Genomic DNA, 27,240 nt, shown 5'->3' on the forward strand with positions numbered 1-27,240 from the left:
TATTATGTGCTTGTATCTATTTGATAGTTCTTCACATTCGTTTTTAATTGACTTCGTACCGCTGAATGTATCTAATATCAACTGCACCATTGAGGGAAGTCGTTCCATGATTTTAGATATCTTAGACACTGATTTAATCTAATTGTGAACCCTTATATATATATATATATATATATATATATATATATTGATGTTTGTGGTGAACGGAGACCGAGAAATAGGTTGATACATACTTCTGTCATCACACTAACATTGGCAGTTATCTTTACTACGAACAAAACTAGATGTACGAATACTTTTTCGACGGGAGTAAGACGTAAAATCAACAAACTACACTGAATAGCTGGCGCAACTGACGAACTAATGGTACCAGACAGTGTAGACGTAAATCATAGGGTTCATATATGTAACATATATAACCTTAATTTACTCGTTAAGCAATCGTGAACAGGCATTAATTCTTTTTAAAAAATAGTAACTTTGTGAATACATTTCGAATCACTGTATATTACTTGTGATAACAACGAAATAAAAATAGGAAAAATATTTCATAAATAAATGATAACTATATACGTATATTTTTCATACAAAATACGCTTTATTTATCAGAAAAAAAGTGACAAAATCTCATAATGTGTAGACAATAGAGTACTTACAAATCACCGGGGCGCTTGGCTACAATTTGTTTTGTTTTTTTAATTTTATTTTTAAAGTAAGATATTTCATATTATTTTTTTAAAACTAAAATTTGCAAGACATTGAGATGTATATAACTTAATGTTTACGCATTAACCAATACAAATGATGATGACAGCTTACATATGGTGTGTAACAATTCTCTCAAAGAATACCGAAAAAAATATCACATGCATAATATACATACTAACATGTGTATATGTGTGTATATATACGTGTATTTATATATACTACAATTGACCTTACAAAACATAAAGCAGGGAGAAACTCATTCATACATTGTTTCACTTATTTTTAATAAGGCACGTATGTGTTATAATCTAACACCATTATAATCAAACCATTTCCTGTTTAAAGATGTTATTTATTGACACACAATGTATGTGTGTGTGTCCATTTTTCTGTTTAAAAAAACTTACTGATGCAAGTTGTTTTATTTTTTTATTTAGTTATAATTTTAAATTTTTTTACCCGGTGTACGTACAAGTAATAATGTGACATGAAAGAAAAAGAAAGTCGAGTGCTATTTTTCTAATAGAAAGATAGAAACTTAACATCTACAGATAATATCGTCACACCCTGCCTAATGAATTAAACAGCTATATACAAAATAATACTTGTTTTTTATTTATTATTATTATCCAAAAATTTCTAAAACAAGTTCCACCCTAAAGACTGACTTTCCTATTTGAAATTTCAGAGGTTAAAAAAAATGTTTAGAAAAATATATAGGTTATTTGTTTTCACATTTTTTTTTACATACAATTGCGTAAGCATAGTGCTATTTGTCTAGAAAAAAACTATACTCAGAATTCTTTTATATGAATAGTTATGTATAAAAAGATTTTAAGGCACATTTCTGTATTTTTTCCTAATACAAAGAGTTTCAAGAGGCCTAATCACTGCGAAATTAAAATACAGCTAATTTTACAGTAATTGTGTGATATCTTCAAATAGATAAAAGATAATCGAAATGTGGAACAAGAGCTCGCTAGACAATATTATTTTGCATGAGCTACCGTTATCACGAGTCACTTAGTAGCTTTCCGTTTTCAGCCATTTAGAAACACGAAAATAAGTGCCGATTTTCTAAATGGCTGGAAATCGATAGCAGATGAGTTGTGATAACGGTATAACATGTAAAATAATATTGTCTAGCGAGCTCTTGTTCCAGTTTTTGATTATGTTTTACCTATTTGAAGATATCAAATAATTACTGTAAAATTAACTGTATTTTAATTTCGTCGTGTTGAGGTGTCTCAAGGTTTCAAAATTTGTTCGACACCTTGCACTTTTCTTTAGAAGAGATTTTTTTCAATGTATATCAATTACAATTTATTTTAAACTATTGTAATATGTGAAATAAGCAAGTGAATTTTGTTTCACATTGTTTCCAAACTGTGAGCTTCCAAAAATGATAAGAGGTGGGGTATAGCCTATTCTTGGGTTGCTGAATTCCAACTATTTTCCCTAATTATGTAAGAATACGTATATTGGTTTTCAAGAATGTTAAATTTTCGATGACCAAAATCAATTTATAATGTATTTTTATGTGTAACGTTTTTGACTTCAGAACATAGTATTATTCGAGTCAAATATATTGTAGCTATCCAGAAAGCCACTCACGTTTCGCAGGGTACTGCTAGGGGTAGGAACAAACGCCACTATTTTATGCAGAAACTTCTGCCCATTTAGTACACATCCAACTATGGACATGTACAGTTCGTATTGCTCCTGCTCTATTCATAACATGAGAGGTCCGATTGGAAATCCCGCCAGTTGTGAAGACAGTTAAACGATCTTTGTTGGCAAGAAACAATACGCAGATTGACATTCGTCGTACATTACATTACTTACTAATATTTGTGACTGGGACCTAGGTCTGCATCTTTGAGACAAAATCTCAATTAATGTTGGGAAAGAAAGCAGAAGATACATACTGGAATATTGTGAGGGTCTCGAACAAATTTCTACTTTTTTCTGCAGTTCTACAGCAAAAAATTTTGAGGGCCAGCAGCTAAAATTAAACATATAATAACAATAATAAAAATCGACTAAGTTACCCTACAAATAGTTTTTCCTCTTTCTTGTACCAATATTCTAATATACTAAAAAAAATACTCCTTGTCTATATAATGTAGTGTACTATACTTTTTTTGGACGGTCAAATAACAACTACGTCGAAGATAAAGTCTTTTAATATTTTTTCCCGAAAGCAATAAGAAACAAGGGTGGTTCACCAAATCGAAGAAAAATCACATTTCATGCATTCTGAAACAAAATACATTATCATCAAAATATACAATAGTAAGGAACTATATTAATACTATTATACTACAAATGAAGGAAGATGACATTGAGAAAACAATTAACAAATAAAATTGATGCATACACATAAAATGACTTTGGTTTCAGTCCATATTTTTTTAGTTGAGAGTTTTTTTGTTATTATTATTATCAATAATAATAATAATATTACCTGATGTGTACTTAAGGCGCTTTATTCGTGAAATACAAAAAAGAGCATAATATTTAACATTATTATTATTATTATACATATAATACTGTTCTATCTAGGTATTTTAAAAAATTAGTTTAACCAGCGTGATTATTACTATTGTTATTATTATGAACAGATTACTTTTCACTTTAAAATTATGAATTGAAATATATTTATTTTCTTCGGCATTAATTTTTATCGATTTTTCGTGTCATTTTAGTTTACTTACAATACCTTGTATAGCACATTTTTCAGAATTCAGAAGTAGTGAAAAATATACTCATTTTTCCACATATACGATAACTAATTTACAACCAAGTGCAAAGTTCAATGACATTTTCGAAGACCACATGAATTGTGCAGGATAAATTAAAGGCTACAGCTGTTGCAATGATTCTTACAGTAATTAAATTTTTATCAAAACATTACATAGCTTTACAAATACCATGTTATTTGCTTTAAAATTGTAATATTAACATTTCATAGTAAACCAAATTCCTGATAGTAACGTGGAAAACTTCTATTATTTGTAACTTTAATGAATACTTATTTTGTTCAAAATTACATTCCACAGTTCTACAATAATGTTTTCTTACAAATACAAGTATTACTTCACTTCTTTACACGTGTCACATAGTTCTTCAGTACTAAGTCTATTATTATTATATTAATTCCATCTAAAATAGGAAAAGTCAAATATGAACTTCGCCTGATATTGGTATACTTGGCATAATATTGCAAGTTTACTTTGCAAAATATTGCAAACACGTATCCAACAAATAAATCTATTTCAATTCATAGTTTAAAAGAATAAAATAAAAATACCATTATTAATAACATTTTTAAAAAATCTTCGTTCGAATAACGTTAGGTAATTTATACTTTGACAGTATGAGATAAATTTGCACTTTGATTTAAGTACAAATGCAAACAAAAGTTTATTTTCCTTGAGACCAACTAGTTCTGAACCTTCATGCATAGTAGCATAAATAAAGATTTAACTAAATATTTTGTCTTGTTATGTTATATAATCCTAACAGCACATCAGATTTACATACAAAAAACTAGGATTATTGAAACGAAGATATCAAGTTGAACTAAATTTTTAGACAGCGCAAGAAATATCACTTTTACAAAGGATAATGAGAAAGTGAGATTTGTAATTTACTTTATAGAAACTATTATCAAACAACTTTATTCATGTAGAATTTTCTTTTACCTTATCCAAACATAAAAATATATGTTAGGGTGATGTAAACTATACACAAAAAGACGTCTTAAATACAGATTTATTTTCTTTAATATCAAGTTTCTGGATATCAGTGTTACTTAACATTAACTTTATAATGTATACAAGTCGTTAATACATACTTGCAAACAAAAAAGTAATAATAATAATAATAATAATAATCAAAGAAACAAATACTATACATGTTGAATAATTTACATTATATACTACTGCAGTAATGATATTTCGATTTAACTTTTTTCTTTTAATAACGTACTTTTTTTTTTACAAGTTTTACACGTTTATGGGAAAATGTTTGTCTCGATCATAAAGATCTTTTTTAAAAGTTGTTAAAAAACAATTCGGACAAAACAAATAAACAAAGACTAATTTAATTAAGGATTTTGATAGCTTGGAGAGAATTATGTTGGAATGCGATGTCATTAACATTCTTTCTTCGACTATTATTTTAAATGTGCTGTTGGAAAAGTGACAACACATTCCACATTAGACATCAAAATGACATCAAAGTACAGTAAGTTCATCATATAATATTGTGTTATATTCTACAAATTGTAAACTGGCTTTAAAACAAAAGTAATGATTTTGTTATGGAGTGGTATTATATAGGCTAATAAATCAATCAACACGGCCAGAGATTTATATCAATCCCGAAAATTTCTAGTCCCTGTCGAATTTTGGCGAATTCGAACAAACACATGCTAATGAACATGTGATTCGCCGGAATATAGTATCGTACACATCTGTACAAAAATTTTCACAACTGTAGTGAATAAGCTCAGTTTTCATGTTAATTTTTCGACTAAATTTAGCGTTGATTCCATATTTAAATTAAGCATATTTATTAACATCCACTAAAAATTTCAGTTAATTTATACATCATTAACAAAATGTAAAGTAGAAACTAAAAACTATACGACAGTGAACTTACGAGTTTGCATGCAATATAAACTGTTACATGAAAAAGATGTAAACCGTAATCATTAGCTTTTAGAACAACTACGTTGGTTATACATCAGACCGTGCTAAAAAATACTCACTATCCTCTTCTTCCCAATTCTCTCCAAGCTAACAATCATAGATGGAATATTGTTTGTATAAGTCAGTGTATAACAAACATATCTCCACTATTATTTGCTTTTTTGTTTTTCGTTAGAAGGTATTGTTTTTAGTATTTACGTAAAAGCTTGATTTCATAGTTAGTTTAGGCTTCAAGTCACAAACTTGACGTTATTATTTTCATTTTATTTATTTATTTTTTTTAAAATTATTATTATGCATGAGATACTTGTCCTAAACTATTTCAACAGCTAGCATACCATCCATAACTGGAGAACGGTTGTGCTCGGCCGGGTGAAACGAACCCGGAGTGGCTAAAGGTGACAGCGGGCAAAGCATTAGTAGCTGGTGATCGTGGGAGAGAACCGCTCCAGACTTCCTCGGTGCTTGAAGCGGTAGCTGCAGCCATGGGCTGAGTGCTGTAATTGTTCATATTTGTAGAGTTGTGTGTTCCTGGTGACGATAGGGACGTGGTTGTAACACTCGGCATCTGAAATGAAAGGAAATTATTTTATTTATAAATGAGTTAAATGATTTGTTAAAAAAAAAAAAAGCTATACTTCTTCCTGTTTCTGAAACTTCATGCTCTGGAAATATTGTACTCGATGTGAACATATCGCTATTGTAACAGAAAATCCATGCAAATGTTGGGAACCTTCTACAAATTTACAGAAATTTACATATTACAGGGCCTTGACTTCTTTTGTAGAGAAATACTGTTAACCTATTATAGTCAATGGGCTATCCTGCACATCTTTCCAAGCTAGAAACTGTTCAACTTGTTTTTATCTATTGTTTGTCACAATGTTCCAGAGTTATGTTCCAGAAAATCCATGCAAATGTTGGGAACCTTCTACAAATTTACAGAAATTTACATATTACAGGGCTTTGACTTCTTTTGTAGTGAAATACTGTTAACCTATTATAGTCAATGGGCTATCCTGCACATCTTTCCAAGCTAGAAACTGTTCTCAACTTGTTTTTATCTATTGTTTGTCACAATGTTCCAGAGTTATGTAGATGAAGTAACGAAACTATCATGAAAAGAATATAGCGTCGTACAGAATTTGTCGAAAACAATCTGATATTTTGTTTCTACTGTGCATAAAATAGTCACTGGAAAATTACATTCTCACTGTCTGTTTGTCACTTAATTTCAGAGTATGTATTCAAACAACACGAAATACGATTCTATTCCATGTTCCGAAATCTAGATTTGCAATACTCCCTAGGACGCTTATGTAACGGGTCCTATTGGATTCAACAGATCTCACATAGATATCTTCAACCCTGATAACTAATTTTCCAGTTCGCATTACGCAAAATAAAGTTGCAAATATTGTTGTGCAAATAACTGTTATTGCTTCTTTTAAATTCCGTTGTTATTTTTTGTTATTACTGTTAAAACATTTTCATCTTGAAATTGATTTATATTCACTGTGACTGTTTTTACGTATTTCAGTGTAAAAAAATGGGCAACATGATGTATATGAATGAATAAAATTGGAAAGGATTCCTCTATCTGGATATTTACGAAATCAGGCACCACTGGAATTGTCGTATCTTATAAACTACCAAGCGAATGAAAATACTAAATTTTACCTGTATTGACCACTTTTGTAAAAAAAAAAAAAAAATGGAATGAAAATACTTGGATTTGTAAATATGATGTACCAGTAAACAGAACCTTCGCATATTTCGGAATAAAATTCAATATTTCTAATAGATTTTTCTGTACCTTGTGGATAAAATTTATGGTTTTAGGTATTTATTATTATTATTATTATTATTATTATTATTATTATTATTATTATTATTATTATTATTATTATTATTATTATTATAGAAGGAAAGTACTCTGTTAAGGATATTTTTCTCTCCATGACTTTAACACAAACGCACATACACAAAGCACATATCTACCTTAAATAAGTTCGGGATCATTCACGATATTTGTTTACTAATATGCAAATGATATTTTTGATGTTCTATTACTACAAAATGTTGTATATGGAGGAGTTGGTTTACTCTAAAATGTCATATAAACAGCATCTGAAATGAATTACATAAATTTAGTAAGTCTTCATCTGAAAGACAACTCATTCATATAAGAAATGGAAGCGCAACAAATTATGAAGTGATATAGGCCTACAAAGTTTAATTTTTATATATTTAATTTACAGGAACTTCGGGTAATAATACCGGTAATTATTATAAATAACGCTAGGCGAACAACTGTACTTATTTGTGTCCTCCTTGTTGGTCTAGTTGCTATCGCGGGTTCCTTTGGTTCACGTGGCCCTTAGTCCGATTCCTGGTGGGGCATGTGGTTTACTTGATGTACTAGTAAATGTCGTTTGTTTGTTTTATTGGACCACGGAAATAAATAATAAGTAAAGTTTACTGCCATGTTACTTTTTCATATACAGTAGTTTTGTTCGCTTCATTTTAGGTAGTTAAAAATGCATATTTTTTCGTTATTTTTAATTTTGAAAAATTCGAACCTTTTTTCGAGTCCCCCTTGAACTTCGAATTAAAAGCAGCCTGATGTATATGAATTAATAGCATTGTCAAGAGTTTTCGTATCGTGTATACATTTGAGCACCCTATAATTATGATGTCAAACTAGGAACTTTGGTTTATAAGAAAAGATTTGGAAAAGGTTATTAATGTGTTTAACGGTCATTAATCTATTATTAAGCTATTATTAACAGTTATTAACCTATATATTATTAACGGTTATTAAGCTATTATTAACTGTTATTAACCTATATATTATTAACGGTTATTAATCTATTATTAACGGCTATTAATCTATCTATTACTAACGATCGTTAATCTTTCTATTAACGGTTATTAATCTAGCATTTTATAGATACTACCTGTCTTACTTCCTACAATTTTGATATTCTTCATTGTACCCACATAGCACACGACGTCCTTAGGGCGTCCCATTTTGATCCCAATTATCCCATATAATTCCCGGGATTATCAGAACAATTAATTGACTTCACATAGACGTCCTAAGGAATTTCCACGTAGGAGGTTCACGGGACATCCCAGATCGGACAGGAGATCCCAGGAAAATCCCACGCCGGACCTATCTAGAACCACATTATCCCACGATTTACCAGTGGATATCCCCTTTGAGGTCCCGTTGAATATTCCGTTTACCGGGATACTAGCGGACATTTGGATATCCCACGGAGGTCCTATGGATGTCCCGGAAGTAAAATTGGATAATCCCGGGATGTTCCGTGTGCTATATGGGTATTTAAGCTATTTACTAAAATCCAAAAATAGCTGGTGAGCCTAACGAAGAATCTTCAAATAGCAATTGCTAGTTACAACTGGCTAATAATAGTAATAGGCTACATAATTGAAACCTAAATAATGGAATATACAACAAGTATAGTAGCTAGACAGTGATAACTATGTTCGCGAATTCAAAACGTTTGCGACACTAAAGGAAATGAAAGAATTGCTCTCCGAAAAAAGTAAAAAAAAAAAAAAAAGTGAATTTTGTCAAGGATAGGCTATTCTTGGAGGGAGAAGAAACCCGTGACCTGATAGTCCCTTCTAAATTCCCACGTAGTCACATCTATTTATTTATTATCAACACAACAGGCCATTGCCCAATTACAGCATTGACAATTACATAATTACGTATTCGTAACTCTTGAAAACGGCATTTCTAAATTTCTTAGGCGACATATCGCTTATATCCGATTCAGTGTTATTTACAGGCATTCTATTATACAAAGCTGTTGATCTCCAGATTGGTGACTTCATCAATATATTAGTTTTTGATTTTTTTATTTTTTATTTATTTATTTATTTATTTATTTTATTTTACAGTAATAGAGACCAGTGTTTTTACGTGATTTTAATGAAGGAACATGGATATACAATGGAGAGTCAAGATAGTCCAAAATAATTTGAGTTATTTTCTGAATGAATAATAAATCAATCATATGATGTCTTTGTTCTAGTGTTAGAAGACGAAAGTTCTCAAGGATGGTTTTACAGCTGTCGTAAGTAGGATAAATGTGTTTCTTTGTAGGTTAGACATTTCAAAAATTTTGTCTGCATTCTTTCTAATTGCTTACGATTTTTTTAAAAAAAAAAATTGAGACGGATTCCAAACAGTAGACGTACTCCAACTTCGAATGAACATATGCAGCTTCTAAAATGTTGAACAGTTCTTAAATTCTGTTTCCTGTTCTAATTACGAATATTAATAGCTTGAATGCTTCGCTTGTTATATTTGCAATGTGACTGTCAAAAGTTAACTTGGCATTAAACGTAACACCAAGATCTAAATATCGTAAACTTTCCACTAGTGTAAAATTCAATACAAAATGGTAATTAGTATAACTATAAAGACAAGATGATATCGTTTATCAGTTTTATAATAAATACCTACACAATTAACATCTGAATTTTAAAAATATACAACAAATGTTTGTAGACAGAGATAACTATATTCGCGAATTCAAAACGTTTGTAAGACTAGAGGAAATGCAAGAATAGCTCTTCAAAAACAATGGGGGAAGAAAGAAAACAAAAAGTGAATTTTGTCAACGATAGGTTATTGTTGGAGGGAGAAGGAACACATGACTTGATAGTCCCTCCTAAATTCCCACATGGTAACATCTAAGTACCAGGAAACTTTTACACTAATGTAAAATTCTACACAAACTGGTGGTTAGTATAACTACAAGTATAAGATGATACCGTTTATCAGCTTAATAATAAAATATCTACACAATTATATAACATTTAAATTTCGGAAATATACAACAAATGTAGCTATAGACAGCGATAACTAGATTTATATTCGAGAATTTAAAACGTTTATAACACTAAAGGAAATGCTCTTAAAAAAAAAAGTGAATTTGTCAACAATAAGGTATTCTTGGAAGGTGAAAGAACACGTGACCTGATAATACCTCCTAAATTTATACCTGGTCACATTTAAATATCGGAAACTCTTAGACTAGTGTAAAATTCTATACAAGCTGATGATTAGTACAACTACAAAGACAAGATAATATAATAGCTTAATAATAAAATATCTACACAAGTAACATCTGATTTTTGGAAATATACAACAAATGTTGCTAAGACAGCGATAACTATATTCGCCAATTCAAAACGTTTGTAACACTAGAGGAAATGTAAGAATTCCTCTCCGATTATTAAAAAAAAAAAAATCAACTGCATTCTCAATATAGAGTAATAAAAACCTTCCAATGTGACCATATAACTCACGGCAGACCCACTTATCGTTTTATAAGTTTTGTTCCAGAGCTCTTGTAAATAAAAGTGGGCACAACCATCAATTAGTTTCTTTTTTCAAAGGACAAAATTAACCAATAGCACTTTGGCTTAAGCTCGCAAAAATAACAATGGTGCGTTTATAATTTGAGCAGACATTACATTTTACCTTGCAAGGCGCCCCTTTACCATGGTTAAGTCCTATTGTTTCACAGGGTGCAATATCAGTAATAAAAATGAAGAATAAATTAAAAGAGAGAGTACGAAGGGATTTTTTTGAAAAAAAATAGAAAAAGAAAGAAAGCGCAAGGGATTTTTTTCTTTAATATTGTTTCGCTGCTGAGTTTTTTTGATTGCCGAAATCACAGGATGCGATTCGACAATGAGAGGTAGATGGTTTTAATGGCAATTCCATGGCATTACAGCAATTAAGGTACAGCATGCAAGAACTTAGTCATCTAGGATTGGCTGATTAGCAATCAGGGCGGCAACTGTGGAGGCTGCAAATCTGTAGTGTTTGTCACGTTCCAAGCGTTTGACGACTCATTACAACGCTGAAAGTTCGCGTTCTTTTGCCAAAGTATACACACACACACATTTACTCATATACAAAACACACATATATATATGTACGAGTATATGTGAGTGTGTGAAAGCTCAAAAAGTGGGGGAGACAAAAAAAAGCCATTTCAAACACATATTTCCTACCATGAGGCAGTCGTCAAGTAAAGAAGACATCTATATACAAGTAGACCCATACATAAAAGTGAAATACGCGGTTAAGGTAACTGAATTTGGTAAGGGTCAGACGTCATTACAATGCAAATATTTAGAAATTTAAACATGTAATTAACTAAAGGTTTTGCGCTTGGATTTTCGAAAGTGGAAGGTGATTTGTGTTTGTCTTTTGAAAGATACATTACAATTTCTTGTAATAATTTGCCCTCATTATAATCTTCTTCGCATCCTATGTACCGAAATAAGTGGTTTTGGAATGCGAGGTTCCAAATCCGATTACCGGTTCCAATATAAAATTTTAAATATTGAAACACCACTAAGATACTTTAAGCTCACTGAACTAATAAGCAGCCTAACAACAAAGTTTAATAATAATAATAATAATAATAATAATAATAATAATAATAATAATAATAATAATAATAATAATAATAATAATAATAATAATAATAATAATAATGAGCCGTGGTGGCTCAATGGTTAAGCGTTCATCTCTGGTGCATGGGGTCCATGGTTCGATCCCAGCTCGCGCAAAGTGGGCTTTGTGGAGGAAAAGCAACGTGTGCGTGGGTTTTCTCGGGGTTCTTCCCTTTCCTCCTACTTTCCTCATTCCACCATTTCATTCATTTCTCATCATCACCGTCTCCTTTAGCCTAACCGGCATAAGCATGGCACGTAAAACTAAAAGATATAATTTTATTTTAATAATAATAACAATAACAATACGTGTGTGTGTGTGTGCTGCAGGGCAGGGACATCTGAAGATTTTTTCCCAAGTAGAGAGGAGGAGATCGATACGAGCACATGAAACTTCATGTAAAATTCACACACAATGTATAACTAGTCAGCATAGAATACTATATAGTTTTGCCCACGAGACGAGGCGAGACTAGAAATAAGGCTTTCCCGTCTTGTTTCGTTTTGCTCTTTCAGAAGTACAATCTCGTCTTGATTCTCAAATAAATCTTTCTCATCTCGTCTTGATTTTCAAATAATTCTTTCTCATCTCGCCTTGATTTTCAAATAATTCTTTCTCATCTCTCCTTGATATTCAAATAATTCTTTCTCATCTCGCCTTGATTTTCAAATATTTTTTTCTCTTCTCGCCTTGATTTTCAAATAATTCTTCCTCCTCTGGTCCTGATTTTCAAATAATTCTTTCTCATCTCGTACTGATTTTCAAATAATTCTTTCTCATCTCGCCTTGATTCTTAAATAATTCTTTCTCATCTATTCTTGATATTCAAATAATTCTTTCTCATCTCACCTTGATTTTCAAATAATTCTTTCTCATCTGGTCCTGATTTTCAAATAACTCTTTCTCATCTCGTACTGATTTTCAAATAATTCCTTCTCATAGAGCCTTGAGTTTCAAATAATTCTTTCTCATCTCGTCTTGATTCTCAAATAATTCTTTCTAATCTCGCCTTGATTTTCAAATAATTCTTTCTCATCTCGTCTTGATATTCAAATAATTTTCTCTAATCTCGTCTTGATTTTGAAATAATTCTCTCTCATCTCGTCTTGATTTTCAAATAATTCTTTCTAATCTCGCCTTGATTTTTAAATAATTCTTTTTCCTCTCGTACTGATTTTCAAATAATTCTTTCTCATCTCGCCTTGATCTTCAAATTCTGTCTCATCTCGTTTTGATTTTCAAATAATTCTTTCTCATCTTGTCTTGATTTTCAAAAAATTCTTTCTCATATCGCCTTGATATTCAAATAATTCTTTCTAATCTCGCCTTGATTTTTAAATAATTCTTTCTCTTCTCGTCTTGATTTTCAAAAAATTCTTTCTCATATCGCCTTGATATTCAAATAATTCTTTCTCATCTCGTCTTGATTTTAAAATAATTATTTCTCATATCGCCTTGATTTGCAAACAATTCTTTCTCATCTCTCCTTGACATTCAAATAATTCTTTCTCATCTCATCTTGATTTTCAAATAATTCTTTCTCATCTCGCCTTGATTCTCAAATAATTCTTTCTCTCCTCGTCTTGATTTTCAAATGATTCTTTCTCATATCACCTTGATTTTCAAATAATTCTTTCTCTCCTCGTCTTGATTTTCAAATGATTCTTTCTCATATCACCTTGATTTTCAAATAAATCTTTCTCTTCTCGTCTTGATTTTCAAATAATTCTTTCTCATCTCGTCTTGATTTTCAACTAATTCTTTCTCATCTCGTCTTGATTAACAAATAATTCTCTCTTACCTCATCTTGATTCTGAAATAATTGTTTCTCTTTTCGTCTTGATTCTCGGAAAGCTTCTCTTGTTTCGTCTCGATTTTTTTTCTAATCTCGCTTTGTAAATATATGTAGAAAATGTATACCCTGATATTTTTTCCTGATCTCGTGGTCTCCGGTAGGGTTGCTTGCTACCTCCGATCAATCGAAAATATGAATTAAGAAAAGCTTACATTTAATTTCTTTATTATGTTCCTACAATCTATTTATCAATTTATAGTTTTTTAAATGTGAATCATGGTACACTAGAACAGTGTTTCAGATCTAAGACATGGGTGACCTAGTGTGTTCCACGAGACTCGAGAAACTTCTCGATTCGTCTCAAATGTAAAATTGTTCTTCTAGTCTCGTGCGCTATACTAATACTATAGAGCTATAAGCTAATATTTAATTTAAATATATATATATTAGTGGTGGGCACAAAAACCGGTTTTTCGGTTTTTAGAAAAACCGAATTCGGTTTTGAAAATTTTCAAAAAACCGGTTTCGGTTTTTCACCGAAACCGGTTATCGGTTTTCTCCAAAACCGGTTCGTTTTTTTACCTGCTCCGATTTCGGTTTTCTTCAAAACCGATTCCGTTTTTTTTCTCCAAAATTTGTTCTATTTCTGACCAGAATGGTGTTTCGTTGTTCTCCGGAAACCGAATCCATTTCCACAGAAATAGTTTTATTTGTTTTCGAAAAGTTTTCACCGAAACCAGTTTCGGTGAAAAACGAACCGGTTTTGGAGAAAACCGAAACCGGTTTCGGTGAAAAACCGAACCGGTTTTAGAGAAAACCGAAATGTCGGTTTTTCGGTTTTCATAGAAACCGGTTTTGCCCATCCCTAATATATATATATATATATATATATATATATATATATATATTGCATAGTATTTGAGTAAACAAATTTTATGTCTTGAACCTGTGTTTCTATTCGAAGATTTGCCTCTCGTCCCATTTTGTGGTCAACACTAGTTCAAATCCCAGTGGGGATGCTTGCTAACTCCGATCAATCGAAAATGTGAATTGAAAAAGCTTGAATACATTTTAGTGTTCTTGATTTGTGAAAACACTGTAAACTTTTTAATGCTTTGACATCTGAATCAAGTATTAACTACACTTAAAAATGTGAAAATACTAAGAAGTGATACGAATTACTATCTCTCACTTTTGCTTTGTCCATGAGACGAGTAGTATTGTCTACAAGATGATACGAGACGAAAAATAAGGTTTCATGGGTTCGTCTCGACTCTCGACAAGCTCGTCTCATCTCATCCTGTAAAGCTACAAGATGTACAATCCGCAGCAAAAAACCTGCAACATGAGCATGTGAGTTTATTGTGAAACTACGCCTAGCAGCGCGGGGATTCAACATAACGTCTAACTGGCACGAATCACGTCGGGAAAAACCTCGGCATTCTCCCCTGCACTTATTTTGGAGCAAAAGACTTCGTCATTTCACAATAAATTTACATGCTCATGTTGCAGGTTTTTTGCTCCGGACTGTACCAATTTCATGCCATGAATATTTCTTAATTTCATCTAGAAATTATTAGAATTCTTTCGCATCACGAGAGGTCCACGAGGGGTGTGATACAACAGAATTTAAACCGTATCTCTTATTGGAGTATTATTGTATAATGAGTTGTGTATTTTCAAACTTTGTTAAATTTGTTCATTATATTCACAAATCACTTTATTTTTTATTAGTTTTTAAATGTGAATCAAGTAACTGTAAAAAAACAGTGTTTGAGATCTAAGACATGGGGGAACTAGTGTTACTCACGAAATTAGTGAAATTTCTCGTGTCGTGAGCAACATTAGAGAAGAGACAGAGTTTTCATGTCGAGAAATTCCGAAACGAGACTTCAATTCGAGGACATTTATCGAGACAGGACAGCCTAAACTTTTGCCTAGTAGGCAACTCTTAATTATTTATGTAATAGTCCTACTAAATCTATCTTGTTTTAAGTAAGTATGATTCATTTATTTTTTTAATTGTATTTATTTATTTATTTATTGTATTTAGAGATCAGATAAGACACACTTAAATACGTCGCAGACAGCTACTACGCAAAAGGAAAATTAGTGGGAATTGAGTTGATTGAGTTGATTTTGAGTTTAACGTCCCTTTTCAGCAGCGAGGCTATATGAGACGTGGACCTGCTGATTAACGTGGAATCCGAACCACATGAGCTCCCGCCCGCCGGGAATCGAACCCGGGCCTCCCACGCCGAAAATTAGTGGGAAAGTAGAATGAAGTTTTAGTATTAATTAAATACTTGTACTTCCCTAATGTTATGCAGATTTTACTGAAAAAGTGGCCCTCTTTCTGAAAGGAATGTTCGGCAAATATATTTACACACAGAAAATATAAAATTATTTTTTTATATAAAGAAATGTGTATGAATTTATTTTCTTTAAATATTTAAACATAATTTCAAAATTTAGCTAATATTGGTTTTAAGTCAAGGAAATCCAAGCCCTATTTCCCATTTATAAATACATTTTAAACAAAGAGATCAGAATATTAAATAAAAAGTAAGTTTACTTTATTCGTCGATTGAGAAAAAAACATTTAGAAATCTAAGAAAATGAATACTTTTCTTCTAGTTTTATCACTCGTAAACGACTTTTAACACTTTTAACAGTGGAAGTAAATTTAGAGATATACCACTACTCCACGAGTTATTTTTATCAAACGGTGTTAAGTTCCTATACACTTTCTTTATTTATTTAGTCTATTAAGTTGTTATGTTTTCTGTTTCCTTAGAAATGAACTGGAATTTTAATTATGTTATTTTACTCATTGTTTCTTCAAGCCTAATTAAATATTCTGTTGTTTTTTTTTAAATGTACTTTTATTATATATAAATTATATATTGCTTTTCTTGTAAATCTATTTGTTTATATTTGATTAAGATCACGCAAGTGAAACTTAATAATATTGTAATTGTAGTACGTCCCGTACGTCTGTTATTCCTCGTAATAGTCTAACTCTTGAACGAAAGTAATATTGTAATCTTAGTACGTCGGTTACATACTTCTCACGATAACTCTTGAACGGAAATAATTTTGTAATGTTAGTACGTCCGTTACTTCTCACGATAACTCTTGACGGAAGTAATATTTTAATGTTAGTATGTCCACGTCCGTTACTCCTCACGATAACTGCTGAACGGAAGTAATGTTGTAATGTTAGTACGTCCGTTATTCCTCACCATAGATCTTGAACGGAAGTAATATTGTAATGTTAGTATGTCCGTTACTTTTCACGATAACTCTTGAACGGAAGTAATATTGTAACGTTAATATTTCCGTTACTCCTCACGATAACTCTCGAACGGAAATAATAATGTAATGTTAGTACGTCCGTTACTCCTCACGATAACTCTTGAACGGAAGTAATAATTAAATGTTAGTACGTCCATGATCCGTTACTCCTCATAATTTTGAACGGAAATAATATCGTAATGTTAGTCCTTCCGTAGGTCCGTAACTACTCAGGACAACTCTTGAACTGAATCAAATGTCTCAATTCTTTTCTTGACAATAGAAGCGATTACCTGCATCGAATTTGTTATTGCAGTCAATCCGTTAAAATATCTTAACGGATAACAGTGACTTAGTGCACACGATAACTCTTGATCGAACGCAAACATTTTAAATTCTGATTTTTGCAATAGATAGAGCAATATCTCGGTGGAGTTCGTTAATGAAATAAATCTTTTAACATCTTAACGGGTAGCGATGACTTGTGTTCCTCCGTTATTTCTCACGATAACTTTTACGCTTCGCTCCAACCATGGTGGCGCTTCGCGGCTGGTCTGTTGACCTCACTCATGTGTACGGGAGCGCCGTCGTATGCTCTCGGCCCAGACGCTGATTTTCCATGGCATGGCACTGGGAAGCAATACCAATTTATTTCAAAGAAAACAAAATAATAATTCTCCATATAAAACAATGGGATAAAAGAACCACAGATGGCACAGGTATGCAACACAGTTGATAATGTATTCTAGTAAATAAAATAGTTTTAAAATTTTAGCTTTTACCAATCACGAAAATAATCATTTAAGAATATTCTGACAAAATAATTTTCTTTACTTAATTATTCTAAAGTAGAACACTAAAGAACGAGAATTTAAGACACCTAGAGAGCAACAGATACCTATGGCTATTAAATGCTATGTGCAGTTTACATATTGCTTGGTTGTTTGCTCCTCAGCACTTCTACACCAAATTACAAGTCCTGGAACGTCATGCTCTGCGCACCGCTTATTTCTTACCGGCAAATACTCCTACTAGGGAGGTCTATCGGCACACCACCATACCCACGCTCTTAAGGCTGTTGCTACCTCTTCGCTGAGTCGAGTTTTCCCCTATCTAATAACATTGGAACTTTTTTCGTGTTTTTCTCAGCAAGCAATGAACAAATCCTTACAAAAATTTGCATGGAGTCAGGTCGATAATAAAGAATCCGTTATATGAGCTTATAATTTTACTAAAAGCCTCCAATTAAGTTATCCATTCCCCCCTTTTTTTCATGTGAAGATTTGCAACAACGCATTGACGACACTGCGTTCTCTCTTCTAGCAGGTTGCGGCGAGTAACTGGGGGTTACTTTGAAGTTTCAACATTGTCCACAGCTGTGAGGGGACCCTTTTCAACAATGATATATTTATGGCATTTCAGTGAGAAGGCGTTGGAGTACGTTTTCTTTGCTGAAAGCAGAAAAAAATAAACACAGCGAGAACAGATCCATTCTTCTTTACATTAGCTTTTCCCCCCGTCAAGTATAGACAGTTATAAGTAATTAGAAGCAAATTGTCTCTATTGAATAAAGATACTTTTAATGTATACGAAAGCGAATGTCACTTTATCACTATTATTATTATTATTATTATTATTATTATTATTATTATTATTATTATTATTATTATTATTATTATTAATATTATTATTACATTTTTCAAAACATGAAGAGACATACCTTTCTTGACTCCAGTGCCCATTTTATCTATATATGAGGTATTTATAATAAACTTCTATACTGCTAAAAGAAAAGCTACTTTTATAGTGACGTATTATTTGTATTTTATTTATTATATTTCAATTTAAAATAAAGTATATCGTTTATAACAACGAATAGTGCTCAAAACAGCACCTATTACCAGTCAACTATAGATTTAGATCAAACATAATAATGGACAACAACACCAATATATATTGTATACATTTAGACCCTATTGGATCAAAAGATGCAATCTATTTCACACAAAAATTTTCTTGTAGGCCTTATATCTCGAGAACTACATATAGCGTACCCAAACTATGACTTAACTTAGTATGATGTGCTTATTGCGTAAAAAATACAAAAACTCGATTTAAGGACCGTTTAAAAATTTTGTGGGCCCTGATCCACAAAATTCAATATATTACATTCAATCAAAAATTTTTTTGTACGCCCCATATTTTGACAATTACAAAGTGTGTGGCCAAACCAAAACTAACAATTTACTCAGCATGATGTGCTTATTCCGTAAAAAAAAAAAAAAAAAAAAAAAAAAAAAAAAAAAAAAAAAAATCAGCTGCCATTCAAAAAATCTGTGGGCCCTGATCCAAAAAAATCAATATATATTTCACCCATTCAAACATTTTCTTGTACGTCCCATATTTTGAGAACTACATATAGTATAGCCAAACCAAAAAGTAACAACTTAGCCCGCATGATGTGCTTATTCCGTAAAAAATACGAAAACTCGATTTAGGGCCCATTCAAAAATTTTGTGAACCCTGATCCAAAAAATTCGATATATTTCATACAATCAAACATTTTCTTGTAGCCTTATATCTGGAGAACTACAGGTAGTGTAGCCAAACCCTAACTAACAATTTACTCAGTATGATGTGCTAATTCCGTAGAAAATACGAAAACTCGATTTAGGAACCGTTGCTAACTTTTGTGGCCCCTGATCCAAAAACTAATTATTTGGCAAGATCGAAATCTTTTTATGCATTTTTGGATCATTTTTAAAATTCTTAGCCAAGATCGCTATCTTTTGATCCATTTTTTGGATTATTCCTAAAATTCTTGTTTTTATATATTTTTTTATATTTATATATAAGGTGATACAAAGAAAATTTAGGGAATCAATTGATCTGATTGAAGATTTGTTTAAATCTATTTTATAGAATCTTTTAGATTTGTTAACTATATTCCTGTTAACTGCAGATTTTTTAAAAAAGATCTCTTTTTAATCTACATTTGTATTCTTTCTTTACTCACTCATGAAGTATATCTATAACTTTTGTCAATTTTTAAAGTTGCTTCTGAGATAAGTTTCGAGAATTGTCCGCAAAATTTCGTTAACATCTTATTTGAACTAACGTAACACTGTAATCTCACTTTAATTTACCATAGTATATTTTCTTTCTTTTTCTTCTTTTTTTTGCGTGAAAGTAACATTTGAAACCGAATTATTTCTTTAAAATTTATACATGAAATGAAAATTGTTTTTTAAAAAAACTATGACATACTCATTGTATAAATAAATGTGAAATATTAGTGTTTGTTTGATTTATTTCCATTGATTGAAGTCAATACTTCGAGTATAGCTTTGACCACTTATCAACAAAATTAAAAAGTCATAGACCAGTATAATTTAAGCAAGTTACTTACTTGATTTGAGACATAATTTTGGAGGGGAAGAGTAGAAATTTTACTGATAACATTTTTTTTTATTTAACTTTTCCTGTATTTATGTTTAGCGTGGCCTTGTGAATTTTGTTTACTTTTTTTTCAATGTAGAAACTTACTTAGGGATTTTGGAGTATGCTTATAGATATTTAAATTGTGAATAGTGCTTCAGTGATATTTAGCATTTTGATTATACTGCTTGTTTATTATTTTTTAATAACTTCATTTACATAATGTTGTGGCTTGATGTAACGAAGTATTCCATCACATATTTTTATACTCATACGGTAATGCTTTAGTTTAATATGTATGACAATGACAAATTGGTGTACCTCAACAACAAAAAAAACCCTATATTTTAAAATGAAGCATGAAAAAATAATGCATAAAATTAAAATTATTCTGTTAATATGTGTTGTACTATATATATATATGTTGTAGCTATAGATGAAATTTCGCGTTCACCATCTGGAAAATAAATATTTCTTATTTAGAATGCGTAAGTTACAAGGTTATTATTAGCAGGTAACACTAATAAGTCCCTATTCCCTGTTACCAAGAAATAAGTCCCTATTCATATTTCGTAAAGTAATAACCAAGAAAAGACGTTACCAAGAAAATGACGTTTGTATCTACATTAACACTACATATTTCATTATGTATAGATGTTTTTCTGTTTAGTAAAAGAATCCCTGATATTACACTTAACTTTTCCTACAAATGTGCTCTGTTAGAAGGGTAATGTATGGTCAGTTCTTCAGTTTCCCAGTTGCCTCACGATACTGAAACAACACCGAAAAATCTGTCATCATTAGGAATAGAATTCGACAGCATTCACGCTAAGAACACATTTGTGTAACAAAAAAGTTTATTTCTAAATTTCCTTCGTATGTGGTAAAAATGAAATTATTATTATTTAGCATAAACATTCTATACTACTATTCACAGTTTCAAATACATATACAGAGGCCGGTAGCCAGCCCAAAAATGTAGGGGGGCGGCTGAAGTTAGGGGAGCCCGATCCAACCATATCATAGTTTATCACCATATTATATTTCATTTGCAAGCCTACCGTGAAAAGTTTAGGGAGGCCAGCGAAAATTTAGGGAGGCAAACCCCTAGATCCTCCTGAATACGGGTCTGCATATACATATATATAATTATTCCAAAATGCTATCTCCACTGGTTTACCTGTTTCCGTGAGGTTACAAAAGTCAAAGAGCGCTGGTGTTTTTAATGTGAAAACCCCACTGGTGTCGGCAGCGCGGCCAAGTCTCTGGTCAAGGAAACACCGGCAAGGAGGAACCGATGTGGTGACCACAAATTTTAACTAACTTACTAGTGCCAAGCCGCACTGATATTCCTTGCTCGTTACAATCTCTTGTGCCAAGAATTTCCTATAATAATAATATTAATAATAATAATAATAATAATAATAATAATAATAATAATAATAATAATAATAATAATTATTATTATTATTATTATTATTATTATTATTATTATTATTATTATTATTATTATTATTATTATTATTATTATTATTATTATTATTATTATTATTATTATTTCACACAGGAAATTTGAAAATAAAATGAAATCTGTAAGTTTTACGTCCCACAGTTATGCCGGTTAGGCTAAAGGAGATAGTGATAATAAGTAATGAATGAAATGGTGGAATGAAGAAAGTGGGAGAAAACAGGAAAACCCCGAGAAAACCCATGCACACGATGTTTGTCCACCACAAAGTTCACTTAGCGCGAGCTGGGATCAAACCAAGGACCCCATGCAACTGAGATGAACGCTCTACCACTGAGCCACCGCGGCCCCCACACAGGAAATTTATCTGCTATCACAATCGTCTGCTAATTTATATTTGTATAACCAATCACCAGGTATAAGACTGAAATACATGAGACGCAAGAGGCATCTTGCTATGTTTGAAAGTAACCACAAGAACTCCGAATGAGACTAGACGAATATACTAAAAGCAATAGGTTTAGCAAAGAAAATAAAGAGCGCCCCCTCCTTCTCAGTGCCATAAATCTGTCCTCGAAAAGGACGAGAGGGCTAGAAAATTTCATTCCACAGATGTGATATGGACAGAGTTTAAAAACCTGTTTTAAATGGCTAGCCCGAATTTCCCTCACGCTGCTAATACAAACAGGGAGAAGCAGAGATCGCACTGTTGCAAATCTTCACATGAAAAAAAGGGGGGAATGAATAACTTAATTGGAGGCTTTTAGTAAAATTATAAGCTCATATAACGAATTCTTTATTATCGACCTGACTCTATGCAAAGTTTTATAAGGATTTGTTCATTGCTTGCTGAGAAAAACACGAAAAAAGTTCCAATGTTATTAGATAGGGGAAAACTCGACTCAGCGAAGAGGTAGCAACAGCCTTAAAACATCTCTATCGTCTCCGCACTCGCTATATACAGAGCCGTATCGCTGAGGCCCATCCAATTCTTGGTGCACTGCTCGATCAAACTCCTGCACGACCACTACATGCCTATCCACCAGTTGACCATCTACTTGCACTACATGAGCTTGACCAGGCCACGCCAACCTATAACCCACGTTGTCGCATCTATCAAACCCATCAGCATATCTATCGTCCATAATCTCTTCTACCCTGCACTTCTTGTACTGCATCTAAAGATATAATCATGATCATACATCACCACCGTCAATAACTTCCTGTATCCCACCTATAAACAGGCACCTCTAACACTTCAGTTTTTCTCTGGCCCCGGAGAAGGCGTTACCTTCTGTGGCCCGCCCAGTTTCGACTGGGAATGAAATTGCAGTTAAAAAAAAAAATACAGAAACAACTTACTTTTATACTCATTACAAGCACGACACGAGTCTAATATTGTCTCGGTTGTCGAAAAGTTTTTGTCGTATTGTTTTGTTTGAGGGTTTTATGCCTTGATTTTTTCTTAACTTCATCTTAGAAGGTATCAGAATTCTTAAATGCTGTTATATCCACGAACGGTGCGATATGAGAACATTTAAACCATATTTATTGTTGGAGTATATTGCATAATTACTTGCATATCTTTAAACGTTGATAAAGGTTCTTCATTGTGTTTAAAAAATCACTTTATCAATTTCTAGATTTTATACACTACTATGAATCAAGTAACACTAAAACAGTGTTTGAGACCTAAGAATTGTCTCGAAAATGAGACAAGAATTGTTGTATTTCTCGTCTCGTCTCGAATATAAAAGGTACTTTTCATCTCAATTCTCGTTACCTTTTCAATCAGTGGCAACACCCGAGTGGTCCTGGATATTTAGCTTCGGATCTCAAGGCGAAACCCATTAGGGATTAGAGGCTCTCTGAAGAGCGTTCTCGAAGTGACTGTGTTCGTACGATTTAGGATTTAGGAATTAGATTTCTGGGCTTTCGGCATCTAGGGCCATTAAGTCCATCACATATGAGGAATGACGTCCCTCGACGATCACACTATCCGAGAAAAGAGAAGGAAGAAAAGATTGGGGAAGGAAGGAAGAAAAGATTGGGGCAGGAAGGAAGAAAGCGGCCTGAGACCTATATTTCAGGTACCAACCCAGCATTTGCCTAGTATGAATGAGGAAAACCTCACTCAGAGTGGCTTGCCTGAAAAAGGTTTTTACACTTTTTCGAGCGAGTGCCCCCACCGGGATTCGAACCTGGGACCGCTTTCACCAAAAGACGAGAGCATTAGCAACTAGGGTCTATGCTACGCGGGGCCACGTGACTGTTTTCGTGTAAAGTTGTATTCAATTACGTAAAATACTGTATACAGTTACTAAGAAAAACATGGAGGCAATAATCCGGAAGAATTTAATAAAGAGCAATGGGAAGAAGTAGAAAACTCTATTTTTGTTGCGATGAATCCCTGGTTCGATTCCAGACCAGATGGACATCGTGTCCATAAGTTTTGTCGGAACTACCGACATACTCATTCCACCAAATCTTTCAAAATCAATTACTCTCATTAATCAATCGCTTCCTTTAGGGATTAACCAGGGACTTTAAAATTACAAATTTAATTTGATCTTATTCCTGATCCAAAGCAAGAATACTCGCACACTTTTCCCTGATCGATTACAGTACAATACTGCATATTATCTCATAATTATTCAGTAAAATTCAAGAAAGTCCTCATAGACGCGGGATGGCACCTTAAAGTCAACGACTAAGCTGAAAAAGATTTGTTCCCCAAGAAGGTAAAAGCAGTTCATATTTGCTTTGAAGTGCCAGACCACTATTTTATTCGTTTGATTAATTTGACAAGGTTACGCCACAACGTTGGCTCTCTCACCAGGCGTAGTGAGCTTTCAGATCAATAAGCCTTAATGTAATCCTCGAGGTAATATCAATCAAAAAGAACCGTCTTTTCTCTCTTGCACCCGACAGCATGAGAGAAAAGAAAAAGAAAATGTTGATTGTTATACAACCATCTATTCTAAAGCGCGCCATAGACGCACGCACTTGCATTACCAACATGTATGAAAGGTTTCTTTCATCATGCATCTTGAAAGAATTTTTTGCCCACACACGTACCAACGTGCTGTCCAACATACTGAAAGTAGTTGGAGAAATGTGGAGGACGAGGAAACGCGTGCTTTTTCTTTCTGCAACTGCACGACCTTGGCATGCGACGGAGGAGAGACTCACGTGATTTCTTCCGCTGTCGTGATTGGCGGATCTAAATATAAAACAGCCACCTTGCATGAACGAGCCCATACACGGTAAACATGCACGCAGAACAGCAAAAACATCAAACATGTTTTCAGAAGATTTTGAAAACTTTTAACATGAATGAACGAGGCCATACACGATCAACTTGCCTGTGGTTTTATCATTTTTCATACAAGTCGGGCTGTTTCTTCAGGCATGTGTTTACGTGTATGGGCTGCTTAATACCGTACATTGATATGGCTGTACCATTAATCAAATGCGTAATTAAATCATCAATACGGAATAAGTTTCCTGGTTTTATGAAGTTTACACAGAATTTTTTTTCATATGTTTTGTTTCTAATCATATAGAAGAGCTTTAAAACGAGTTGCTGAATCAAAATAATAGTTTAATTAATTTGCATACTATTCTTAAATGTATTTACTACAATGTTTTTATTAGGTCATTTTTCTGCTTTCCTGTTAGGTCTAAGGTCTAACCAAAGCTCCGAAACTTTATTTTCATACGGAAATACAATGACAATACAGTTTCACCTAATTTTCACTCTAACTTATTATTTCACTGTAAAATTACTCGGCTTAATTTTAAAATTAAAATTAAATACAGTGGAGCTCGGACTATCTGACCCCCTCTCCTCCCGACTAAACGAGTTACGAATTAACTGAGGAGTCCCAGAAAAAGAAAAGAAATGTCGAAGCGAACGGCTCGCGTTGTAGAGTCCAGCAGAAATCGAGACGACCCAGTAATTCATATAGACTAAATTAACAAAAATGAGTACACAAAAGTTCAAAAGAAATTGTGAAGTCTCTTAACACCCAACCCCGAGATCACTAGCATAACACTAACACGCGCGACAATCGAGCCGCTCTCACTGTCGTATTCGGAAAATCTAGCCATTCCTATAGTTTTTCTCCCCTATAAAACTTTATACCCGCGTGCGTAGTAATGGAACAGTTCCTCAACCATGTGTGCTATTGCCAATAATCAACTTCAGAACTATTTTATGATGTAACTAGCTGAAATGCCCGTTCTTCGCACGGGGAGAATAGGTTTATGGGAAATATTTCAATACTCTTGCACCTTATAATATTTATATCAATGAAAGTATAAATGACAAAAATACAGAAGATACTCTACTTATGATATCAAAATACCCTACTCCTACGAATATGCCTCTAATCAAATTGACATGATTAAAAAAAAAAAAGCTTGAAGTGTTTACTAACGATCTTTCAAAAATCATTTCAATTTGGTCAGAAGTTTACCTGACCCTGAAAATTAAGAATTCGACACAAATCTCAATCATTTCCGACATTTTATTTTCACCCTCCTCCCCCTACTCCACCCTCTGTAGATAGAGATGAACTTCGACTTAAACTGCATTGTGAGCGTCGTTGTTCATCTCAGCGACCCCGAAAATTAAGGATTCGACACTAATATCGGTCATTTTCAATTATTTTTACATGTCACAATTTAGTCCTCCGCCCCCAGGATGCAAATGGTGGCTTAACTTGAAGTTAAATGGCATCTGGAGTGTCACTCTTTCTCTAAGCGACCTCGAAAATTATGGATTCGACATAAATATCGACTGTTTCTGATCATTTTTATGCCTGTCCTTTGAACTTCCTCCTAGGAAAGTTCAGGGGGGGGGGGTCTTCGCACCTCTGGGGGCTGAACTTGGACGTCTGCATTAGGATTACCACTAAAGAACTTCGCGACATTTATGTCGGTCGTTTTCAATATTTTTACATCTCACCATTTCATCTCCCCCTCTGGGTGCTATTAGGGGCTTATATCGGACTTGGCATCTAGAATATCACATACTCTTAATAGTGACATAGTTCAAACAGTGACACATACACTCTTAACAGTAACATTACTATTTAATAATGACGCACCTACTCTTAACAGTGACACATATAGTTCTAACAGTGATACATACAGTCCTAACAGGGCAAAATTATTCCTAACTGTGATGCAAATACTCTAACAGTGTCACACGTACCCCTAACAGTGACGTACAAATCATTTTAATTGACGTACGTATTACTTGTAAAATAGAATAAAATATAACAATTAATGCAAG

At 32.7% G+C, this 27,240-nt stretch overlaps 1 protein-coding gene across 1 annotated transcript in view; it reads right to left on the reverse strand.

The window, feature by feature from the left end:
- Positions 1–1,442: 1,442 nt before the first annotated feature.
- Positions 1,443–27,240, reverse strand: part of LOC145671107 (protein gooseberry-neuro-like) — a 161,962-nt gene continuing 136,164 nt past the window's right edge. Inside the window, exon 7 of the mRNA XM_081739888.1 lies at positions 1,443–5,994. Coding sequence (XP_081596014.1) covers positions 5,749–5,994 — 246 coding nt within the window. The 3' untranslated portion in view covers positions 1,443–5,748. The remainder of the gene's footprint in view (positions 5,995–27,240) is intronic.

The sequence above is a fragment of the Thermobia domestica genome, chromosome 15 (assembly GCF_964235325.1).
Source record: "Thermobia domestica chromosome 15, izTheDome1.hap1.1, whole genome shotgun sequence".
Taxonomy (NCBI): Eukaryota; Metazoa; Arthropoda; class Insecta; order Zygentoma; family Lepismatidae; genus Thermobia; species Thermobia domestica.